The sequence below is a fragment of the Drosophila sechellia genome, chromosome X (genome assembly GCF_004382195.2).
Source record: "Drosophila sechellia strain sech25 chromosome X, ASM438219v1, whole genome shotgun sequence".
Classification (NCBI taxonomy): Eukaryota; Metazoa; Arthropoda; class Insecta; order Diptera; family Drosophilidae; genus Drosophila; species Drosophila sechellia.
This window is the reverse complement of record NC_045954.1, coordinates 5,394,168-5,416,989: the sequence shown is the minus strand read 5'-3', so window position 1 is coordinate 5,416,989 and position 22,822 is coordinate 5,394,168. Positions and strand designations below refer to the sequence as shown.

Below are 22,822 nucleotides of genomic sequence, written 5' to 3'. Positions count from 1 at the left end.
ATTATTGAAATATAGTAAGTCCTCCTACATTAATACCCGATCGGTTTGGTTAAGAGGGTGGAATTAAATAATTTGAACAAGCTAAATGTGTGTGATAAGAAGGAGCCAGATTACAGCCACGGGTCACCACTAGATCGAAGTGGCGGTCTGGCAAGGCTGTTGTTACAGTGGTCCATCTCTAGCGTGAGAATGTAAACAAAGCAGCCAGGTGGCAACGCCGCACCCACTCACTCCAGATATACTACATAAATAATACAATTGGCAATATTCTTATCTATTTAAGTAAATAACAGTAGTGATAAGCAATAAGCGGAGCTCAAATCACACAATGGCTGATCGGGCTATCAAGCTGCTGGTGATCGGGGAGAGCGGCGTGGGCAAGTCCAGGTGCAGTCCCAAGTCCATGGAGCAATTCCACTGCGTATATTACCAAAAGCTTGCATCACTCATCCACTCCCATTACCATTTCGCCGTAGTTTGATACGTCGCTTCGTGGAGAACAAGTTCGACAATAACCATGACGTCACGATTGGCATGGACTTCAAGAGCAAGGTGATGAACGTGGACGGCATAGACTACAAGGTGGCCCTGTGGGATACGGCGGGCGCCGAGAGATTCCGCAGCCTGACGCCCAGCTTCTACCGGAAGGCTCTGGGCGCCATTCTAGTGTACGACATCACCAGCAGGGACAGCCTGGTCAAGCTGGAAACCTGGCTGGCCGAGCTGGATAGCTACAGCGACAATCCCAACATTGCCATCATTGTGGTGGGCAACAAGATCGACGAGGAGCGAGTGGTGGATCGCGAGGAGGGCCGCAAGTTTGCCAGGAAGCACAGGGCGCTCTTCATCGAGACCTCGGCCAAATGCGATCAGTTCGTCAGCGATGTGTTCAAAGATGTCGTGGAGAAGGTGAGCTAGCTACCAAATACTTGGCATTCGAATTTCCAATTATCCACATCCGCCTTGCAGATCGTCTCCTCCGAATACTTCAACAATGGCAATGGCTCCGCCGGTCTGGACATCGCCAGCGATCGGGATCTGGAGGCAAGCGCGACCACGTGTTACTGTTGATTTCGAATGTTGTACGTGCTTTTGTCAAATTTATATCGTGTATTTATTTAATCGTTTCAATATCACTAGCATAAAGTCAACCTTAGCGTTCAATCGTGTACTCCAAATCTGAGAAGGGCTATCGATTCACTTAGTTTGCAGGGACAGATCGGTCAGAACCCTATCCCGCTAATATTCTTGCACGGCTTATTGTGCATCTGCTGAATTCCATACATCTATTTTTAACAATTGCTGCAAAGCACCTGACATTTTAGCAGGTTTTTAATTTCGTCTTGTTTGCTTGCATTTCCTCTGCGACCAGTCAGAAATCAAGTTTCAGCATTTTCTCTACATTGTTTTTTATTGACATGATGATAGTTTTCCATTTGCGTTCACGAACGCAACAAATAAAGAGGAGAATTGGATCAGTGACCAACTAAAATTTACATGGGCTATGCGATTTTTATTTCTATTGCATCTGGGGTGTGGTATAAATTTATAAGTGAGTTTGGTGTATATTTACAAATATCGATGATTAATAGTTATCAATTAACGCCAACAAGGTGGATTTAGAAATCAATGAAGCTGCACTTTACGATTGGCTCGCTCCTCATCAATTTCTTGTAAATCCCTTGCAAGCGACAGTTGCTTAGAAAACAAAGCTGGACATTTGGCCGCAACAATTCCCGGAGCACGCCCCTTATGTACAATTTTGTAATCGCATAGGTTCCGTAAGAGTAACTTAGAATCTAACTTCACGCTGTTGCTCCTCCATCGATCCCTCGATCCGCACCTGCTCCCGCCCAGTTCCCCAGCGATGCGCACGACGGGCATCCCATGTCCTTACTACTTCCCCGCAAGACCGCTCTTCTTGGCGTCCAGTTCGTAGATGAGCAGACGCCACATCTTCACCACAAAGACCTCGGCTTCCTCGTCGAGTACCTGAACATGCGAAACAGCGAAACAGAGCGAGAGGGATAGAGTTTGGATTAGTTCATGGAATGGTAATGGGTACAACTACTCACCATTTGCACATCATCCAAGATGCTTTGAGGCGGGCTGCCGGCCAACACTTTGGAACATATAAAGTCCACTAGCGTCGGCTCCGGCTCACCGATATACTCGATGATTTTCTTATTGATCCATGGACGTATTTTGCGTTCCATTAGACCGCTGTCAATCTCGTTGCGGTCAAGCTTATAATTAAATAGCTCCTCCTTTTGCGTGGGAATCCTGTCAATAATGCTTTTTATATGCCGCCGTTTTTCATCATACACCTTTGCACCATTCTCATCCTTTTTGATGTTCGCAGCGGCAGCATCTGCGCTACTGCCAGCAGATGCAGCTGCCTCATTCTTACCATGTTTGCTGTTGCTATGTTTGTTGCTGCTGCTGCCGCCGTTGTTCTTGCCGCCGGATGTGTTCGAACCGGAGCCGCCAGAGCCGGATCCCGAACCAGAACCCGACCCCGATGAGCCGCCACCGAACGCCTGGGCGATCTTCTGGCTAACGGCAGCGGCTGCAGCGGTGGCCGCCGACACGGCGGAGCTTTGGCGATCCGCCGAGCTGCTGTTATTGTTGCTGCTGCTGCTGCTGTTCGCAGCTCCGCTGCCGCTGCTGGCTGCATGATTGGATGGCGTGGTGTTGCTTATGTTGTCATCGTAGTCTGCGAAGGCAAGGTAACAGCAAGTCATCAGAGGATGCTCTACGATCTAGTTTAGTTGATCGAAAACTCACCTAGCGGGACCAGTTTACGCTTCTTGGGATTGATGTTCTCATCGTTGTCGTCGTCGTTGACGAACACTCCGGTGGCTTCTATCTTCTTCTTCTTGAGGTTATTGCCCAGCGTCAGCGAGATGAGGGGCATGGTCATGGGCGGCGTGGCCGAGGGCAGTATGGCATCGTGGCCCGATTCTTGTTCATTAAGCATCGCGTTTTGCGTGGGAGTGTGGATCTGGGCCAGCGAATCGCGCGACTCACTGTTCTGCCTGCTCAGGCTGTTCGACAGCGATTGGTCGTTGTTGTTGTTCTTGGCATAGACACCACTGGCATTGGAAGCTGTGTCGGCCATGGATGCGCGTTCGTCGTTCGACACGGAGTCATCATCATTCGTACCGGCCATGTCTGGGTCGTAGCTGTCCAGCTGCTGGCTCTTCTGTCGCTGCTTCTGCCCCTCGTCGACTTCGCCCGTCGCCGAGGCGGCCGGCTTGCGCTGGTGGACTGATGCTGACGACGCTGCCGGAGGCTCTTGATTCACATTGATCAGGATGCGCGGCTCGTAGAGCTTCTCGATCTCGAGACGCGCCTTTTCGAACTCCAGCGACGGATTCTCGTATTCCCCGCTAAAGAACTTGGACTTCAGCTCGGCCAACTCTTCGGCCTCCTTCTCGCGATCCTTGGAATCGGCATCCGCCTCGCGCACTCGTTCCGCCAGTCGCTGCTGCAGCTCGCGGCCGCGATAATACAGCGAATCGTCGCGCTCATCGTCGTAGTCTTCGACGAACTCCTTCAGTCGCTTGGCGTCGGTCTCGCGCTCCTCCTGGCGCAGCAGCTCCTTTAGGCGGTACTGGTGGACATAAAGTTAATAATGGTTGATTGAGAGACTGTGGTCACTTACCTTCTCGTTCTCCTTGGCCTTGCGCTTCTCGCGAACCTCCCAGTCGGTTAGGCGCGTCTGGTAGGCGATCTCCTTTTCGCGCGCCTTCTTCTCGGCTTTCTTGCGGTCGCGCAGTTCGTCCTCCATTTCCTTTTCTCGCCACGTGTCCCGGGCTGGCTTCAGCAGCTTCTCCTCGCGCTCCCGTTCACGCTCCCTTTCGCGTTCCCGTTCGCGCATCTCGTTGCGCTCCCGTTCGCGCATTTCGTTGCGTTCCCGCTCACGCTCCCGTTCCCTATCTCTTTCACGTTCGCGCTCCTTGTCGCGAAGCTCGCGCAGCTCACGCTCACGTTCCCGTTCGCGATCCTTGGAGCGGGATTTGGAGCGGCGGCGACGTGTCTCCTTGGAGTCAGAGCGGCGGTCCTTCTGTGTTATCTCGATGGCAGACGACGACTCCTTGCGTCCGGTGGAGGAGGCAGATTCCTTCGGCTCCTTAGCTGTGTCCTTGATCACAACGGTGACTGATTCCTTGTCCGTCTTATCCGACATGTCAGCCCCATCGGCGGCGGGTGTCGAAGAGGTGGCTGTGGCGCCGGAGGAACTGGTGCCCGCTGTCGATGAGCTGCCAGACTTGCTGGTCGCCGACATGCGCTCCATTTCGCGCTGCTTTTTGCGCTCCTTCTCCTTGCTGGCCGCAAGCTTCTCCTTTTCCTTCTCCTTCTCCAGCTCTTTGCGGTGCTCGTCTTCCTCCGCACGCATACGGAATTTGCCTATCTCGCTGCTAATCAGGTTGCGCTTCTCTTCCTCCAGGGTATTTTCGCTTAGCACCTTCATCTTTAAGTCTTCCTCCCGGCGTGTCTTCTTATTGCGATTGGCGCTGCCGTACAAATCGGCGCGACTGCTGCTATCGAATCCTTCGAACTCATGCTTGTGCTCTTCCAGGAACTCGTGCATCTGGGCAATGGCGAACTCGTCCTCGGTCTTTTCGTCCACTGGGTTGGAGCGATCGCCGTTCTTGCACTCCTGCTCCTTGTAATCCTCGATGAGCACCTTGTTCTTGGCATCCACCTTGGCTACCAGCTTCTTGCCATCGATCTCCATCTCGCTGAGCAGGCGAACGGCTCGCATCGCCGCAATAGGTCCGCTGAAAGAATGCCAAGAAAAGTGGTTAGGCAGAGTATTTGTAGGAACAATTGGAGAGCCAAATAGGTGGACTGCCGTTGGCTCTAAACATTAATGTATACAAGCTCAACCCTCTGTTCGATTGTTTAAGTGCTCGAGTAGTTATTTGATCGCTTTCGGCGTAGGGAGCATTCCTAGAAGAATTTCAATCTTTTTATAAATAAGCTAAGCTATTCTAGGAAACGCATCTAACACCGAGTGGGATGCGTTCTGTTGCTGTTTATGCAATTGCTCTTCAATTACTTTTCTAGCATTACTTAACTAATCTCGAAGGCCCTAAGCCTTCCTAAGTGACATGACAGATTAATCGTTGAACATACTCAAATTCGCAAAAGCCGAATGTGGAGACCCGTTTCCAATTGATGACCATGCCGCAAGCGGTCAGGATGCGTTTAAGCAGTGCCTCCGGGACGCGTTCGCTGATGTTGCCCACGAAGACGGTAATGATGGGACCGCGGAACTGTGGCTGCGGCTCCGGCGGTCGTTGGTATACTGTCGGCTGTGAGCTAATGGTGGCCGAGTTGCGGAAGCTCCTCGGCGGCTTGGCCATGTTCTGCATTATCTGAAAGCGAATGGAGTAGGTGGACAAGGATTTGGCGTCACATTCTCATAGCTCCATGGTGATTGTGACCTAGAAAAGGTGGACTTACGTGCGGCGGCGGTATGGCTGTATTCATGAAGGGCGGCATGGGCGCCCGCGGCGGGTACGACATCTTGTGCGCTCCGACTCCTTTGCGATGTCCTTTGAAAACACAACTTTAGCGAGCTTGCAAAATTAAAGCCGACAATTCACAAACACACTCGCGCACGCACAGACGACCAACACACACACACACAGGCACGCACGGATGGGCGCAAACACTACACGGAGTGATAAATGTGTTTGTGAATGTCCTGCTTTGTGCTTACGGAGCTGGGAGCCCGCAAGGTTCACTGATCAGATCTCGGAAAGGCTGGCCTGAAACTTCTGGTTTCACGGCGCGTGCTAAATCCACGCGTAAATTACCGAATAGTATATCTTTTTTCTGCGGCCGTTGCTCTAGAGATGGTAGCTCCTAGCAAGCTGCTATCGGCTGATGGCGTGTAAAAATCGATGGGGGTCGTACAGTTATCGGTTGCCAGTGCGGGGCATACAATCGATTTTAATTCTCTTTCAACAGCGGTTAAGCCTATCGTTGCTATCGATGTGCCTGCGCTCACCGCTAGTAACGTAACCGAAAAACAACTAAATAATACTTGTGATAATACATAACAAAACAATGCGTGTGGGCCAGCTGCTCCGCTTCCGGAGCACCAGCCTGTGCAGCTCCACCGCCAGGCAGGAGTACGTGCCGCTTCACAAGCCCGTCGTGGAGGACGACATTAAGCGGCTGGAGGACTTCCTTCTGTCGAAACCGAATGTTTTGGTTCTCACGGGCGCTGGCATCTCGACGGAATCGGGTGAGTTTCCTGATTTTCCGATTTCCGTTTCGACTTCCAAACGCTTGTTCATTATTCATTTATTTATGTAATGCTAATGCAAGTGATTTCTAGCTTATACTTGGATTCGCATTAGTATTTCATTTAAATCAACATTTCTGGCTCTCTAAAAACTTGAAATAAATTCCAGGCATTCCCGATTACCGTTCCGAGGGCGTGGGCCTCTACGCCCGCTCCAACCACAAGCCTGTCCAGCACATGGAGTTCGTCAAGTCGTCGGCGGTGCGCAAGCGGTACTGGGCCAGGAACTTTGTGGGCTGGCCCAAGTTTTCTGCAACACAGCCAAATGCCACGCATCACGCGCTGGCCAGATTCGAGCGGGAGGAGCGGGTCCAGGCGGTGGTCACCCAGAACGTTGACCGGCTGCACACGAAGGCGGGCAGCCGAAATGTTGTGGAGGTTCACGGCAGTGGCTATGTGGTCAAGTGTCTGTCCTGCGAGTACCGGATCGATCGTCACGATTTCCAGAGCATACTGGCGTCCCTCAATCCGGCCTTCAAAGATGCCCCCGACATGATCCGGCCCGATGGCGATGTAGAAATACCGCTGGAGTACATCGAGAACTTCCGGATACCCGAGTGCACGCAGTGCGGCGGCGACTTGAAGCCGGAAATTGTCTTCTTCGGGGATTCTGTGCCACGGCCACGAGTGGATCAGATTGCCGGCATGGTGTACAATAGCGATGGCCTGCTGGTCCTCGGGTCCAGTCTCCTGGTCTTCTCCGGCTACCGCGTTGTTCTGCAGACCAAGGACCTGAAGCTACCGGTGGCCATTGTCAATATTGGCGAAACGCGCGCCGATCACCTGGCGGATATCAAGATCTCCGCCAAGTGCGGCGATGTCATACCCAAACTGTTTGACTTTCGCAACTCGAAAAGCGTCAGTTAATCCTCACAGTTGTTATATGTTGACCTCCCACTAAATTTGTAGTTATGGAAAGCCAGGCTTCCGATTTTAGCTAAAAAATATATGTTAAAGATTAATATTTGCAAATGGAATGTAGCCTAAATGAGTGCCGTTGCAACGGAGCTCCTCATTTATTGTTGTGCCTTTTGGCTCATTTTAGCGCAGGCTCCTCTAGAGCAAAACACAATGACACGCTTTCCGGGCAAAGGGTTCGCTCATCCCCCAAGCACATGGGTGCCGCGTCCATGTCCTCCGCATCCTCTCTCAGGTGGGCTCTCTCTCATTGTCATGTGCGCTGAAATTCCAGCACATCCCAACAGGAAGCGGAAGCAAGAGCGCCGGGGAGAGCTGCGCACTTCCGCTCGCTCCCGTTGAATGTTTTTGTTTTTGCTCCAGGCCGCTGCTCTCAGTGCTCCACATAAATGAACCGCAATTGAGGCATCGGCATCTCCCGCTCGCACACACAAGCACACACGGCCAGTGACACTTTTTACACGCTGTTCATTACCCCTCCTCCGACGATCCCCTCCTCCGGCCAACGTCCATTCCTGCTAGGAAAACAATGCGTAGGCCTCGCACAATGGGCAAAATCGAAGGACTGCTAAGAAATTTTACTCGTCTACTGATTTTCTCTCCAAAATGGTCAGATTTTTGACCATATCATTGAAATTCTTGGTCCAAATATGGAATGTCATACCTCGTTGATCTCGTAATTTGACCCTCAATCGATGGAGAATCAACTTTAGACATTTTATAATTTTGCCAATTTTGCAAATTTTGACCCCTTACCTGTTACCTGATGTTACCTGAAAATGCAAAAAGTGGAAAAAATTAAATTTTTCTAAAGCTTCCAAAAAGTGATATTGATATTTAGTATTGGTAACAAGCAGCACAAAACAGTTTTCTTTTTAGCAATATGACCATTTTTAGCGTTGATATAAGAAAAAACCGTTTTGCAAATAATGAAGTTTTGCCCAAAACCGTATTACTGGGCAGAAAGTCCAAAACAGTCCGATTTTAATCCATATACTGGATATAATAGTTGAAAAATGGAATATCGTTCTTCCTGATCTTTTAACTGAATTGCCAATCGATTTGCATTCAAAATAGGATTCAAAAGGAAAACTAGTACTCTGAAGAAACACAAGAAGCGTAAAAAAGTATGCTATGGAATTCTAAGTCTAGGCACATCATTATTACTTGATAAATAATCAGGAGTTTACTGTTTACAAAACAGTATATAAAATGTTTTTGAATTAAATAGCTTGGCAGCTAGAAGAGCATTTTCCACATGGATTACTCGTGGAAATTGGTGCTGGTGCCCACCTGTAAGTAGTTGCTCTACTTGCACTCCTTTCAACCGCCACTTGACTTCCTACCCTACTTTAATCTGCGTCGCGGATTGCGGGATTTCGTTATGCCGTTACTCCGTTATGCTGTTATTCCGTTATTCCGGGATTGGATGTGCACTCGAAACTGGAAACTTTTGCGAACAAAGGCAATTGGAATCCGGTCAAGTGCGTTGTAGTTGTAGTTGCAAGCGAAATGCCGTTCGACAACCACCGTCAGCCGGCACCGTTATGCGGCGCTTTCTCTCACCATTTCTCTCATTTCGTTCTCTCACCATCTTACGCTCTTGCTCTCGCTCTCGTTTGAGATGAAAACTCATTGCGCTGTGGGTTCCATTGCGAGTTGAAACTCGGTCTTCTTCATTCTAGAATTAAGTGCCGCCGCAGCAGGAGTCGCAGAGCCAGTCGGCTAAGTAAATGTAAATCGAGCACAAGTCCGTGCGTTCACCGAGCAGCCGGAACGGAAGAATACACGGACGGAGTCCGAAACCGGAACACGAACCATAACCGTTGATTTTTTTTCCTGTGTGCTAAAAGCTGTTCAGTGCCAAATAATATATGTTTATTTTTTTCTAAATTAAAAGTGCGTTTATGGTTTATTACGTTTGTGAAACCAATGCCTAATTTTGCCATTTGCAGAGGAGGGAAGATGGAAATCCCTATTCCCTTTTCTAATCCTTTTTTACCCACCCCTTAATTCCCAGCTTCCCACTTCCTACTACGCACTTTCACACACTCACGCACTCTAATTGCGTAAAAAGCCAAATGCGCAGCAAGCTGCACTGCCACGCCCCTTCCAAAAACGCCCACAGCTCTGCAAAAACAGAGAGAGCGAGTGTGAGTGGAAGGAGCAGACAGAGAGAGCGGGATGCTGTGCGTATGCGTGTTTTTGACACTTCCTTGTGCATTTTAGGGATACACACAATGTGCGTGTGCAGTGAAATCAAGTGAAAAGGCAAAAATCGCCAACTAACTAACTTAAAATATTGAAAAACTTAAAGAATTGAGCGAAAAAGCGCCAAGAAAAAAAGATTGGCACGCAGTTGAACGGAAGCCAACGCTAGAGGGCGCCACTGTTGGCGTGTGTGTGTGAAGGAATTTCCTGAAAGGACAATAGGAGGAGAGGAGTAGGGGAGGAGAGATAGAGAGAGAGCGAGCGCAAACAAAAGGGGAAGCCCCGTGTGCGAGCGAGATGGACAGCTCGCCGGATCTGTCGCTCAAATTGCGACGCGGTTCCAGCGATTCGCGGGATAACTTCTACATGGATTTTGCCCAGGGCATCGACTCCGATATCGAGGAAGTGGACAACACGGCCAACAATCAGGAGGCCGGCGAGGTTACACCGCCGCCGCTGCCCACAGTTTCGCTGGCCGAGGAGGTGCTGCTCCTGGTGGCGCCACCGCCCTCTTTACTGGGTCAGCCGCTACCCACCCTAACGGAAACGGATGATATTCCGCCCACTCCCACACCGCCACCACAGCAAAAGGACGATGAGGGTGACGATGAGGACGAGCGGGAGGAACCCGATCCAGAACAGGATCAAGGAGCCCCAGCAGCTCCTTCTCCACCGGGCTCACCTATTAATTCAGTCCTGGAACTGGAGCTGATACCACCACCTCCATTATCGCCCATGGATGATGCAGGCCTTCGCACCGATGACGATGGTGAAGGCGAGGAAACCGATGATGCAGAGGAGGTGGTGGCCATTCCGCCTCCACACGAAATGCTGGACATGGAAAGCAATCCCGAGGAGGAGGAGGAGGAGGAGAAGGAGGAACAGGCTTCCCAGGAAGACACTCCCAAGGAAGAAGACGAAGAGGAGGACGACGACAAGTCCACGCCACCACCCCCACTGCCCCCGCTTCCCTCAAATTTCTCCTATGTGCAGGGCCACAATCTCGGCCAAGTGACCCCGCCCCTGACCAAGTCGCCATCCAACTCCCCCTCCCCGCCCGTGACACCACCACCCTGCCCGGAACTCAACATCAGCCGGATGGTATCGCCGCCTGCCCAGCACATCAGCCAGATACCACCACTCACGCCCTCCGACGAGAGCGAGGGCGAGGCGGAGTCCCAGCCGAACTCGCCGCCACCCAGACTGGATGCGGAGCAGCCACCACCCGATATGTATCAACCGGAGCCCGAGGATCAGCCACCAGAGCCGGAAAACGAACCTGAACCCGAGCCTGAGCCCGAGCCCGAACCCGAACCCGTGAGCGGAGCTCGGGAGGACTACAGCCGTTCGCTAGATAACGAGGATGAGTCCACCACTATAACCACACCACCAAGCAACGGTTACTCTGCCTCCTCTATCATAGCTCCGCCGCCGGAGCACTTTGCGGAACTAGATGAGGACAGGGGCTTTATACCACCACCACCTTTGGAGCAGGAGCCCGAGGAAGAGGAGGAAGAGCTGACCAAGGAGACGGACGAGATATCCGTGGACAGAGAATCGCTGCAGGAGCAGGGCGGCGACAGTATCAGTTCACCTCGGCCTGCCAGCATATTGACTGGATCAATTTCCACATCCGTTGGGGGAGCAGGAGGATCACCGAAGCCCGAGAGTCGCGGCCCAAGTCGCAGTGGCAGCCAGCGATCGCAGCTGAGATCGGGATCCCAGCAGGGATCCATTGCCGGATCCCGCGGTGGCTCTCGCATTGGATCTCGCACAGGATCCGTGGCCTCCGCCCAGGCGGCTGGTGTTCTCTCACCCCAGGCCTCGCTCAAGTCGCAGACATCGATTCGCTCGCAAGGACAGGCAGGCGTGCGAAGTCCTGCCGGGTCCATCAAGTCGGGATCGCAGCGCATGCAGAGTCCACAGGCCGGAGAGGGAGCTCCGGCGATGCCCTCGCCGCCGCTGATGAGGAGTCCGCCGCCGGAGCTGGCCCACCAGATGCACAGTCCGCCAAGGATCACGACGCCGCCGAGGGTCTGCAGTCCGCCGCTGGTCAGCAGCCCACCCAAGCTGGCCGAATCCGCTGCTGCTGCCGTGGGAGTCGCTGCCTCCGTCAAGGAGCAGATCGGGTGAGTTTTTGGAGCAAGTAAAGTGGGTCTTGTGGGTTATAATGATGTGATATGCAATGACAAACCGTTCCACCTGTTTACATGCTTTTTGAGAACTCATTGATAATGGCTGGGGAAATCCATTGTTTAGCAGCGCTATTATGTTAAAAGCTTTGCGTATGATAATCGCATTAACAGCTAACTAATTTAACTAATCATAAAGAGCTTAGATTTTCGCTTAAGATTCGCGCAAGTTTTCGCCCAACTTGAGATGTAAATCTCACAGGGCTTCGGGCTAAAGAAACTTCTACTTGAGATGCTGCTGCCGCCTCTCGTATCTAAGTGAACCATCACGTCTGGTTCTGGTTTCGAAGTTCCTGGGGCACTCCTTTAATTGCATAATCGTACTCAGAATGCCGTGCCACCCTACCCCCGCCTTCTTCTCACTAATTTCAACTAACTATTCGTCGTCAGCCTCCATTAGTCGCTGCTAATAGCTGACAAAACTGTTTAACTTGTGTTCTCGGGCTGGCATCGTGTCAGTGCTCTACCTGGGCCACTCCTCCACTGCCTCATTGCTGCACTTGGTCCTCTGGGGCGCTGCTCCTGCCACGACGAAAGGCGCCATCTGCATTCGCTTCGCTGCTCCGCTGCGGCGTTGTCTGCCTGCATCCTCCTTCGTATCGTATGCTCTCCACTTTAATTAAACAAACCGTTTCCAGAGCAACACCCTCACAAGTTTCACGCCGTAAACAGAGCCGTAAACGGAGAGAAACGAGGACGATGCACTGGGAAAACGGCAAGCTGTAGTCCTAGTCACTTGAAGGGTAAATATTTCATAGTTAGTTACCAAAACTAGAAAGCATATAATAGTTCAATTACATCAATACCCAAAAACTTTCCATTCAATTCAGTAATGGAATTTCGTATTTCGCGTGCAAGGAGCACACGGCGTATGCGGCATTTCGAGTGCGTATACGCCCGGTATGCCGGCGGCCATGTGTGCACGTACAGGTGGAACCGACTGTAGGTTACGAAGGGAGGATTTTACAGGTGAACACGACCTGCTCGATTGGCTTGACATGCACAAATTGTAAATTGTTGCAGGTGGAAAAAAAATCATGAAAAGGCAACAAAACGTAGAGTTAGCAACGCGGAGGTGAAAGGTGAATAGGATGCCCGACCAGGTTGTTGTCCTCGGCCATTGCCACGCCCATTATTATGGCACTAAATGCAAGTGGCTCGCCTGCAAATTGCCCCCAAGCCGGCGCAAAAACCACCGAGCGACCACCGCAAAATGGGTCAATTGAAAGTTTGCTGCGCCATGTGCTCAGTGGCGACTTTTGTGTGTGGGTTGCCATTGCGGTTTTGTCCGAATGCAAGGAGCAGCCAGTAATGGACATTTGCATGGAGCCGGGTTGAATGCATTCGCTCGCACCCATGAATACTTGATGTCTTCCGCCTTTCGAGTCGAGAATACACAGCTCCGTCTGACTGACTAAGGGTAACCGGATTGATGGTTGCCGATTGAATAGCCGCTTCTTTGATTGATCCAACTACCTTTCTGGCCATCAGGAAATCTCGCTGACAAACTAGTCAGTCATTCGATTGCAAGCTGGATAATCCAGTGAAATCACGTTACTTCCTTGTTGCGATTAAGAGTAACTCATGGAGTGCCACTTCTCAAAGTGTTTACTCCTTTGACTTTGTGGCGCTGGCAGAATGGAGGCGAGGTGAAAATCCAGGTGGAAATGTAGAATGCGCCAGCGTCATCCATTTATGCAACAGTCAGGGGGGCAGAAGGTTGCCGTCGTGTCGGGTTAACAACCCCGAAAAAAATACGAGGACACAACAGGATGGAGCATGGAGCACGCAGCACGCTTTTTGAAATCAGATTACAAGTGCGCTCGAGTGCACAATCCACACAATCCACACAATTGCAACCGCTCCTCGTGTTGCATGCACCACTGTCTCCGTGGATGGCTGTGACCTGATGTCAAGGTTATTCATAAGCCCGAACCCCATCTAAATCCGCCAAAAACCCCCTTCATATTTTGCCGTTTTAGTGCACACTGGAAAAAAGTGTTAGTGCTGCGAAACAATCTATGTTTTATTTGGTTTTCAAAAGCTAAAGTGAATAATATTAGGGTATGCATAATGAATATGCAGCTATATTTAGGTATTGAAACTGGTCAAATTTTCTTTCCGTGTCTACAACCAGATGTTATAATGATGCCCGGCATTATTTTCGAGTGGCTTTGCGATTTGAAAGTGCAATGGGGTCTAGCCTCGATTTGAATGCGAATAAATGATGCGTGCTCGGATCGGATCGACTTGGATCGGATGGGATTGGATCCGTTTGGCTTTGCTCTGGCATGGGAAACGTGTGAAGCAGGATGTGGCCCCTTGAAAACCCAAGCTCACCTCCGCCCCTCGCTCTTCTCGCTCTTCTTTCCCATTTCAGATTCACCTGTCATCCAACATGTGTCATGTGTCATATGCATGCCGTTCCGCCTTAATTAAACATCCCAGCGTAGCGAGCATATTTCATATTTCCATTAGGCCAGCAAACATTCTGCGATTGTGTGAGTGCCGCCAGCTAAAAAACATGCACAAGTCTCTATAATCTCTTATCGGGCGTACAGTGCGCGCCATTATGTATGGCACCGCACATTGCTGGATTTATGGTGGCAATATCTAGTTTTACCCTATGTTCGCCATTTGCTCACTATACCAGCTAATACAGTTTGAGTTCAAAGTTGAAGCCGCCATAGTTCCATGAAACGCACTGTATGCTTCGCACTTGTATCCCGATTTGTGCTGTATGTCCACTAGACGGCGATTAGTTTCAATTGCCCGTGGCGTATGGTTGGGGACTTTTCATTAAGTTTCTGTTTCGAGTGGCTATTGTTCTTTTTTTTTTTGCCAGCTCTATGTGTTTATCGCGATCTGAATCTGTATCTGTATCTGAATCTGAAACTGGATCTGCTTTCTGCTATTAAGCGCAATTGGAGAGGACATGCTGTGTCTGCCGGTGGGTGGAAGTGGACGGTGGGTGTTCCGGAAGACCAGAGATTCCCCCGGAATGCCAGCGTCTATAAATAGAGGGCCATCTTCTGGCAGGGTTTAAAGTTCAGTCGAAGGCTGGCGACTGGACACCAAGTTCAATGTATCTGCGGCGGAAATGTCTGGCATCCGATACAATAAATCCCAGTACACTCACCCACTTATATATATGTATATATATAGATATGTATATAGATGTATATATATGTACCATTTTGGTGGGGGGACCATTATTTAATTAAGCCGGTCGCAAGTATTTGTATCTGCAAAATCGGGTGCGGGGCCCACAGCCCAGACCACCGATTCAGTGAGTCCACGTCGGTCCGCCAATCCAGCCACGCATACCATATATATTCGCCAATCGCTGATCCCACTAATGTCGGCCACATCCGGTTCATCTTCCTCTTCCATATCCAGCTCTAGCAGCTCCACCGCCGAACCGTTGGAGCCATCGAAGCCAGAGCCACTGAAGCCACCAATTGCCACCGTGAGCTACCAGGATGAACAGAAGCCAGCACCACCACCAGCTGCTGCTGCTCCAGCGGTAACAACGGCTGCAACTACGGCGGTCAGCAGCCAGCCGAGGTCGCACTTCACAAGCAGCCACCATCACTACCACTTGCCGCACCAGTTCCAGCATCCGCACCACCAGAACCACCACACCCACAGTGTCCGGGTGCCCACGCCCACGGTGCCCAGCAGCTATGCCCCCCCACCGCCGCCCGACAGCGGAAGCAGCAGTTCGCCCGTCGATCGCCGGCGTCTGTTCATGGCAGGAGTGGCTCCTCCGATCGCCGCCGGCGCTGGCTCCCTGATGGCCATGCCAGCCGAACCAGCGGTGGCCATATCGCCGGGAAGGGTCTCAGCACGGTCAGGTTCGCAGCACCACGTGACCATCGATGAGTCGAGTTTGCCCAGCCACAAGGGCAACATACAGGAGACTCCGGGTCCCAGTGGCCTGATCATTGGCGGAGGAGATGGCGACGGCGATCGGGATATTGGAGGTGGCGGTGGGCCGGACAGCTCGGATCCGCCCTCCTCGCCCGGCGGCAGCAGCTCACAGCTGGCGCTCAGCGGCAGTCAGGCGGACGGACAGCTGGCGCTGATGTATCACTCGCACCAGCTGACCAACTATCCAGTGCTGCCCGCCATCAAGCGCACGCACCGGCCATCCTTCGTCTATCCGCCGATGCCGAGGGTCAAGGCGTGAGTAGATTGGATTATTAGATTACTGGCAACTATATTATATTATATATATTTACAGCGGCGATGCACTGGCCACTCTTTTCTCCGCACTCTACGGAAAACTATTAGTCGTCATGGGCATAGCGTTTCCCATGGCAGAGGTTATATCAACCTATATCCCACCCTCTTTCTATGAGGTGAGCTATATAACTAATGGCTATATTATGACTATAACACTTTCCATCTTCCGTTTAGGTGTACTATTTGTACTTGTACATTGGCAGCATGATATTCCTGCTCTTCATGTACGCCACTTTGATATGGGGACGTCCCAAGTTACCAGTTCCGATTGGTGAGTTTCGAAAGAGTACTAAAGTAAGTGGATTCATTAATCGAAAGCGTGACCTTTCCACACCAGCTTCGCCGAATAAATCGGCAACGAAGGCGAGTGGAACGGACAGCATGGACGAATCGGATACGGATAGCAACTCCGTGCACCATCGACTTCCGCCGCCGATTCCTGTGAGGCGACCATCGCTGCTCTCGCCACTTGGACGGCGGGATGCCCACTACGGCAGCTTCTATCTGCGCATGGGCGCCGTGGGTAAGTGTTCACTGTACTCCTCCAATCATTTGTGCACATTATTCTAAAACTTTATGTGATCAATTATAGCCTTTGGAATTGGCAGCATGATCTATTCGGGCCTGGAGTTCGGGCAGTACTTCGAGCTCAATCCGGACACCAAGTGCCACAACGTGCTGCTGGCCCTGACCCCGGCCACCCGGATGGCCTTCATCTTCATCCAGATGTACTTCATCTTCCTGAACAACGAGCAGATCAAGGTGTATCGCTACAAGATCATCGCTCGCTTCGGTTTAATGCACATGATTGGCACGAACCTGGCCGTTTGGCTGAATGTTCTGATCCAAGAGACGAAGCACGAAATATTGACATTCTACAATCCGGAGAATCGCACGCTGAGGATTTCGCACAGGATACCGGGACACTCTAGAGGACACGCCATTATCCAGCACGATCCGACGGCCCATCTGCGAGTGCCCCGCGGTTTGAAGGGACCGTACCAGATCTTTGAGTGCCGGCGAACGAACATCATCGGTACATTGGTGCAGGACGCCTCTCCATTTCTGTTCCCCTGCACCATCGAGTACTCGCTGATCTGCGCGGCCATTTTGTACGTGATGTGGAGGAGCATCTCCAGGCCGCAGACACCGACGCCCCAGCGTCCGGATATGATCAGCTCGCCGATGAAGCGATCGCCGCATCACTATTCCGTGGACTGTGCCCGTGCCCACAAGGGATTGTTCGTGGGCATACTCATCCTGGTGCTGACCATCATATCGCTGATCATCTTCTTTGTGCTAATCTCACGGCCGGAGTTCGTGGCCATGGCCGTAACGGAGGTGACCATTTGCGAGCTGCTCATCTATGGCACGGCCACGATAGCCACTCTGGTGGGAATGATTCAGATACGACATCTGCAGTACGATGCCTACAGGAGTTTCTCGCTGGATGACATCCTACTGGTGGGTGCGCAGACCGGCTCGTTTCTGTACAACATCTTCACGGTCATCGCCGGGCACTTCACCCTGCGCAGCGATGACATGCTGGTGCCCATCAATGCCCTGGCCTCCATTGTCCAGACCGCCTGTCAGACCATGTTCATTTTGGATGCTAGCCGGCGGCAGGCCGTCAGTCCGGATCATTTGCGCAAGAAGCCCGGACGCGAGATTGTCACCTTTATGCTGGTCGTCAATCTGGCCATGTGGGCCATCAGCACGCTGGAGAAATCACGCGCTGAATCGCATCCCATACAGCTGAACTTCTACGGCTTGTGGGCCTGGACGATTATCACGCATGTGTCTATGCCGCTGGCCATATTCTATCGATTCCATTCGACCGTGTGCCTGTGCGAGATCTGGAAGAGGGCCTACAAGCTGAAGCCCACGTATATGTGAGAATTCGCCCGCTCGCGCATCCAGAGCATTGCGCAGCAGCAGCAATTCTGCGAGGATCTCAAGACGAACCTGTCCTACTGCTACTGCTCCACTACGCTGGCTGGCGGCGAGCTGGAGACCGTCGAGGAGGTGGATAGCGGCGAGAGTAATTCGGCAGAGGATGCCGGTGCCGGTGCCGGATCGGGAGGATCAGGGGGAGCAGGCGGAGCCGCCGAAGCGGGAGAGGCCGGTGGAGAAGGGCAACAGGGCGGCGACAGCAGCTGTGGACTGAAGGCACCCATCCGGGCACTGTCGCCGCAATCCCTAAATACGGAAAAGGCCTTCTGTCCGGTTTACGTGATCAACGGCGAATGAGTTTACGCGCACTTTGAGTTCATCGACGCGATCAGCGGCCATGAGCTCAGCTTTGTCTAGGACTTGCATCTGCTGGACACCGCACCACAACAAACACACCACCATACCAATCCACCCACCAACGAAACCAAAAACCATACAACTAGGCACCCATCTTCGAGAACCACCACCAAGCAACATTTGACCAAGCGGATGCAAGCGTTGAGAGCGAAAAACATATCCTAGAGAGGAAAAAATTAGAAGGACATGCGAGTCCTTCGCATGTCGGGTCTCAAGCGATGGGAAATCAAGAAGTCGAGCACAAGCTATGATAAAACAATGGGTTAAACTTAGGATGCGCAGCAAGGATAAATCAATGTTGAAATCACAAGCAATGCCAGTAGGGCGTATACGCAATAAATTCCCAAGCAATTGTCACTAGTGCGTATACGCAATATCTTAAATGGTTTAGCCTCAGAACGCACACTCACTACCATATTGATATGCAGATTTTAGAGCATTAAACAAAATGTTGTAGGCGATTTGAGATATTTGGGATCTCTGGTGGTAGAAAGTGAGCGCGATGAGTAGTATTGTAGGCAAAACACGTAACAGTAGATGAATTCATGTTTATCCCCCCACTCACTCACATACAGCCGCAAAATCTACGAAAATATCAAGTTTGATAAATGTTGAAAACGGTCGCAATCAAGAAACTGGACAACATTTTATATATTTATATATAGCAACTGACTGAGGAGAATCAGCAAAACGGGTTGTGAACCAACCGCACTACGAGGTATGCCGCCAAACTAACGATCAACCAAATAGAGAGCAGTATACCAATTATGCATAACCGAACACAGCGAGTTCTATCAAAGATATTTACAATGATAATTAATCGGCGTTCCGCAGCATAATGGATATATTTCAGCAACTACAAGTTAGAAAACGAAGCAGAATGGATGAAGAAATGAGAGGAGTTGAGAAGAATAGGGATTGGAGAAGTCATTAACCCCACCAGAAATCGAGGAACCGCAAAAGTTATTACACAACACTGTACTACAAAGTAGACGGTTTACACAGCCTAGCACCTAAGGATATATACTCACATACATGCATATGTAGAAGTTCAATCCGAATTGCAGAGAACCCCCTTTTTTACGCCCCCAAAACCCCATCCGCACCCAAATGGATTGTTTGTTTGAGCCCCTTGTTGAGGGCCCTGATTTTTTAGCATAGCATTTAACCGAATTTGTTAACTTGACTTGAATGCGAATAGGTTTTTATGTGATACTTTTGTGCTTGTTCCCCCATATTGCCCGAAAAAAGCCCCCACTTCAGTATTATGAAAGCTCAAAGGAAACCAAATTGTAGATGGACAATTCAAGAGATTGCGAATAATTCCAATAAAATCACTTACTGTAAAACGCACAAATCTATTTAAGGTGGTATATAAATATGTCTGTGTTTTTTTTGTCTACCATAATGGTATAAGATACGTATAGATATAGACTCCTCTCACACATACATACGATGCGATCTATGTTTTCAATGCCAAAGAGTTCATTACGTTGCCTATGTTGTAATTGCTTTCTAGTTGAGTTCGAGTTTTTTGAATCTACTGACTCATCCATTGTATATTCAAAGTTATATGAATGCCAAAATCGAAATCGAAATCAAAACCAAAAATCTTAAGGAAAAACAAACAAAGAAACAAAAAATATAAATATATATATACATATATATTAAATTAGTTATTTCAATTTTTATACTCGTACTAAATTTTTAACTAGAATTAACTGTAACTTTGTATGCATTTTCTTACATGTATTTATTGTACGCCGACTCGCAACACTGCTCGAAAAACGCACGTTAAGCGAAAATCAAAATTGAAAATTGTATTGTATTTACAGGCGATTGTATTAGAATTTATTGACACTAAGTAGTTATGATGAGCGATCGAACTCATTAGAGGAACTCCTAATCCACGTAGAATCGAAGGACATTTTATGCGAAATTAATAAAACTCAAAGAAAATCGGAGACAACAAAATAAAAAAAAAAAAACTGAAATATTCAAGTTATACCCGACAACCACTATTTGTTCTTATCATTCAAGAAGAAAAATCAAAATAAACGTAATAATCGTAATTGTGGGACTCACTTTTAAATTCAACTAAGAAAAGAACTTTCCTCGACTATTTCTGAACTTTTTAACCTAGTTTTTAACAATTTAATGCTTTAAATTCTTGTATATTTTACAAACACAACCACAATTACTCCTTTCGCTATTCTGTTTCCAATTTCTGTGGTTGTTTTTCAAGCAATAAACTTCATTTGAACTGTATCTTTGAATTCATATGACAAGTAAAATATAATTATGGTTACGCATGGTTGCATTGTTCAAATATTCCCTAGGAGTATTTGCTTTATTCGAATAGTAAGTAATTGCAATTCCATATTCCACACTGTTCCATTTTCTAGCCTGTTCCGAATATCCTAGAATCCACTTTCAATTTCATTTCGAACCTTTTTTCAAAAAATACTCAACCAATACAACTTGACTAAGCCTAGGAAAAGCAATTTGTATTAAGTGTTACAAGTATATTTATACGTATTTACAATAATGGCTATGATGATAAAGTTAAAACACAATGTAAAACTAGTCGTGAATGTTCTGTATTCCCCAAGCATAAATACACCACCAAGTCCTGTACACCCGAATGAAAACTATATTGACTATAAAAGAGCAGTAAATATGCAATAAATATGAATAATAAATTGAAACGTAATTCGATTACTATGGAAAATGGCGTTGTTTTTCATCCTGAATGTGGGTCACCGACAACTTAAGTAGTGTTCTGCGTAAGGAGTGCGCTTTTTGGAGCCTCAGGGTGGGGTTCTCAAGTGGTGGGACTGCCCAGGGGGAGGGGGGTTGGTTTCTGCAAGGAGAACTACTGGATGGAGCTGTTTTTTTTTGTTTTTAAGTTGGGGAATGGGCGCAGTAGCAGATACAGATACAGATACAGATAGAGATACACACTCGCAATTATATCTTGAAGCGCGGGCATGTATCTGCGAGTTGGAGCTACTACCGCGATTTCCCCCTACGTTTTTGCATCCCTTAGAGCGAGACGGACTATGGCATTCCCCAATGCCCCACACGCTAACTCTCTCTCTCTCTCTCTTTTTCTCGGCTGCGAACCCTTTGTGGATGCTGTTTCCCCTGACGCGCGCTGCAATCTGTGGATGCCATGTGCCAGATCCTTGGGTATATACACGCACCAACTGGTTACCCGGGATTGGAACCACGCCCTGGCCAACCGACCTGGCCGAAAACTAGGTTAGCGTAGCTCGAATACATGATTACACACGAAAAGCAGGAGAGTTGCGAGATACACGAAGAAAGGGTTAAGCCGCCACTCGATTGCCAAAAGGAGCAGGAGATATGATTAAAAAAAAAATAATTGCATCTGTTGGATACTATGCTTTTCAAAAAGGGATAGCCCCATGTTTTCATTCGAATTTCCATGCCGGGACTTAGTCCTAATTCAATTAACTTGCCGCTTAAGTGAACTTATTGTTTATATATATTTGTGGGTGGGTGTGTGTTATGGCTTTTGTTGTTAGTTTTTTCGTTTTTGTGGGCACGCCTGCAATTAGATACAAATGCGAGCGGCTTACGTACATAAATGCACCCTGTTTGGCGGCAAACGCTGAGGACCAGAGGTGAATGTCCTTTGGCAGGACTCGACGCATGCGCTGCTCCTGGGCAAAGCGGAGCAGCACTGCTCGTCGCACTTTTGCCACCCAAAAAACAAGAGGAGCACCAGAGAGCCACCCCCACCCCGGGCCCGGAGCTTTTGTGCATCTTTGGTGGCACTCGCCCCGTGTCACACCTTTTTGGCCCATTAGCGTCTTTTGCTGCACATAAGTATGTGCGGATGTACATATGTATGTATGCACTGTGGGTCGCCCAGGGGAGTTCCCCTTCGAGTTCCGATGGCGATAATCTGATTACGCCGCTGGACACCAAGGAGCAGCCGGAAAAATTCCACTCCACGAGTGGACTGCGGCTCAGGGGTTGCAGGATTGCCCAATTCTCTAATTGCTTGGGAAAACATGAAGGGACGACTATTTGCTCGCCCGATAATTAATTCCAATTCACAACTATTTGTATATTTCCTATAAAATTGTATGATATATTGGTCAAATAGTATGTTTCACTAAAATGCCATATTTATTCGCTTTTGCACACTTTGCAGTGCATTTGGTTAATGTTTGGTTTAAATGTTCAATCTGTCGCATAGGCATTTCCATTTACTCACGTGCTTTGGACACATTTGCGAGTAATCATTTATTACTGTGCCTCTTGCGGTGCAGCGAATGGTGTGAAAGGGGGCGGACAAGGAAACGAAGAAATGGTAGAGAGTACACTGAAAAAACAACAAGCGAGCGAACTAAAGTGAACAAAAGAAAGAAAAAGTCTCCATTCTGTCTTTTTAAAAGGTCCATAACTTCAGTAACTCCAAATTCTTGCTCACACACATATGTAATTATATATTCCTTCTTGTTGCTTAAAACTGAACGAATTTCGTGCAGTGTGCAGTGCAAAGCAACAACAAACGGTATTCGCACGAAAGACAGCGAATATCGTAGAACATACGATATACGAGCGCTGCCTCTGCCGCTGCCGC

General features: G+C 49.2%; 4 protein-coding genes across 7 annotated transcripts; 3 read left to right on the top strand and 1 right to left on the bottom strand.

The window, feature by feature from the left end:
- The first annotated feature begins 193 nt into the window (after nt 1-193).
- On the top strand, nt 194-1,496 carry LOC6612382 (ras-related protein Rab-18). Of its 2 annotated transcripts, XM_032724097.1 has the most exons (4): nt 194-387; nt 477-909; nt 970-1,082; nt 1,141-1,496. In XM_032724097.1, exons 1-3 carry the CDS (start codon nt 329-331, stop codon nt 1,069-1,071), a joined length of 594 nt encoding a protein of 197 aa, XP_032579988.1. In that variant the 5' UTR covers nt 194-328; the 3' UTR covers nt 1,072-1,082; nt 1,141-1,496. The 2 variants fall into 2 exon arrangements, with proteins under 2 accessions (XP_032579988.1, XP_002036891.1); XM_002036855.2 differs by having other exon boundaries at nt 970-1,164.
- On the bottom strand, nt 1,493-5,945 carry LOC6612383 (RNA-binding protein 25). Of its 3 annotated transcripts, XM_032724094.1 has the most exons (7): nt 5,832-5,945; nt 5,476-5,567; nt 5,146-5,387; nt 3,668-4,787; nt 2,788-3,616; nt 2,076-2,716; nt 1,493-1,992 (listed from the first exon to the last, which is right to left on the bottom strand). In XM_032724094.1, exons 2-7 carry the CDS (start codon nt 5,536-5,538, stop codon nt 1,897-1,899), a joined length of 2,991 nt encoding a protein of 996 aa, XP_032579985.1. In that variant the 5' UTR covers nt 5,539-5,567; nt 5,832-5,945; the 3' UTR covers nt 1,493-1,896. The 3 variants fall into 3 exon arrangements, with proteins under 3 accessions (XP_032579985.1, XP_002036892.1, XP_032579987.1); XM_002036856.2 differs by having other exon boundaries at nt 5,476-5,945; XM_032724096.1 differs by lacking the exon at nt 1,493-1,992 and having other exon boundaries at nt 2,119-2,283; nt 2,411-2,716; nt 5,476-5,945.
- A 51-nt stretch (nt 5,946-5,996) lies between these two features.
- Nucleotides 5,997-7,287, top strand: LOC6612384 (NAD-dependent protein deacylase Sirt4). The gene is made up of 2 exons (XM_002036857.2): nt 5,997-6,265; nt 6,435-7,287. Exons 1-2 carry the CDS (start codon nt 6,085-6,087, stop codon nt 7,190-7,192), a joined length of 939 nt encoding a protein of 312 aa, XP_002036893.1. The 5' UTR covers nt 5,997-6,084; the 3' UTR covers nt 7,193-7,287.
- Nucleotides 7,288-8,727: 1,440 nt separating this feature from the next.
- On the top strand, nt 8,728-20,935 carry LOC6612387 (proton channel OtopLc). The gene is made up of 6 exons (XM_032724093.1): nt 8,728-11,583; nt 15,046-15,834; nt 15,893-16,010; nt 16,069-16,165; nt 16,232-16,417; nt 16,487-20,935. The coding sequence occupies exons 1-6, from the start codon at nt 9,752-9,754 to the stop codon at nt 17,788-17,790; spliced, it is 4,326 nt and encodes a 1,441-aa protein (XP_032579984.1). The 5' UTR covers nt 8,728-9,751; the 3' UTR covers nt 17,791-20,935.
- The last annotated feature ends 1,887 nt before the right edge of the window (nt 20,936-22,822 follow it).

Coding starts and splice junctions, on each gene's coding strand:
- LOC6612382 (XM_032724097.1), top strand. CDS start 329: ATGGCTGATCGGGCTATCAAGCTGCTGGTGATCGGGGAGAGCGGCGTG. Junction 388..476: donor AGCGGCGTGGGCAAGTCCAG/GTGCAGTCCCAA, acceptor ATTTCGCCGTAG/TTTGATACGTCGCTTCGTGG. Junction 910..969: donor TCAAAGATGTCGTGGAGAAG/GTGAGCTAGCTA, acceptor TCCGCCTTGCAG/ATCGTCTCCTCCGAATACTT.
- LOC6612383 (XM_002036856.2), bottom strand. CDS start 5,538: ATGTCGTACCCGCCGCGGGCGCCCATGCCGCCCTTCATGAATACAGCC. Junction 3,617..3,667: donor AGGCCAAGGAGAACGAGAAG/GTAAGTGACCAC, acceptor TATGTCCACCAG/TACCGCCTAAAGGAGCTGCT. Junction 2,717..2,787: donor GCGTAAACTGGTCCCGCTAG/GTGAGTTTTCGA, acceptor TTGCCTTCGCAG/ACTACGATGACAACATAAGC.
- LOC6612384 (XM_002036857.2), top strand. CDS start 6,085: ATGCGTGTGGGCCAGCTGCTCCGCTTCCGGAGCACCAGCCTGTGCAGC. Junction 6,266..6,434: donor TGGCATCTCGACGGAATCGG/GTGAGTTTCCTG, acceptor AATAAATTCCAG/GCATTCCCGATTACCGTTCC.
- LOC6612387 (XM_032724093.1), top strand. CDS start 9,752: ATGGACAGCTCGCCGGATCTGTCGCTCAAATTGCGACGCGGTTCCAGC. Junction 11,584..15,045: donor TCCGTCAAGGAGCAGATCGG/GTGAGTTTTTGG, acceptor TTCCATATCCAG/CTCTAGCAGCTCCACCGCCG. Junction 16,418..16,486: donor TCTGCGCATGGGCGCCGTGG/GTAAGTGTTCAC, acceptor GATCAATTATAG/CCTTTGGAATTGGCAGCATG.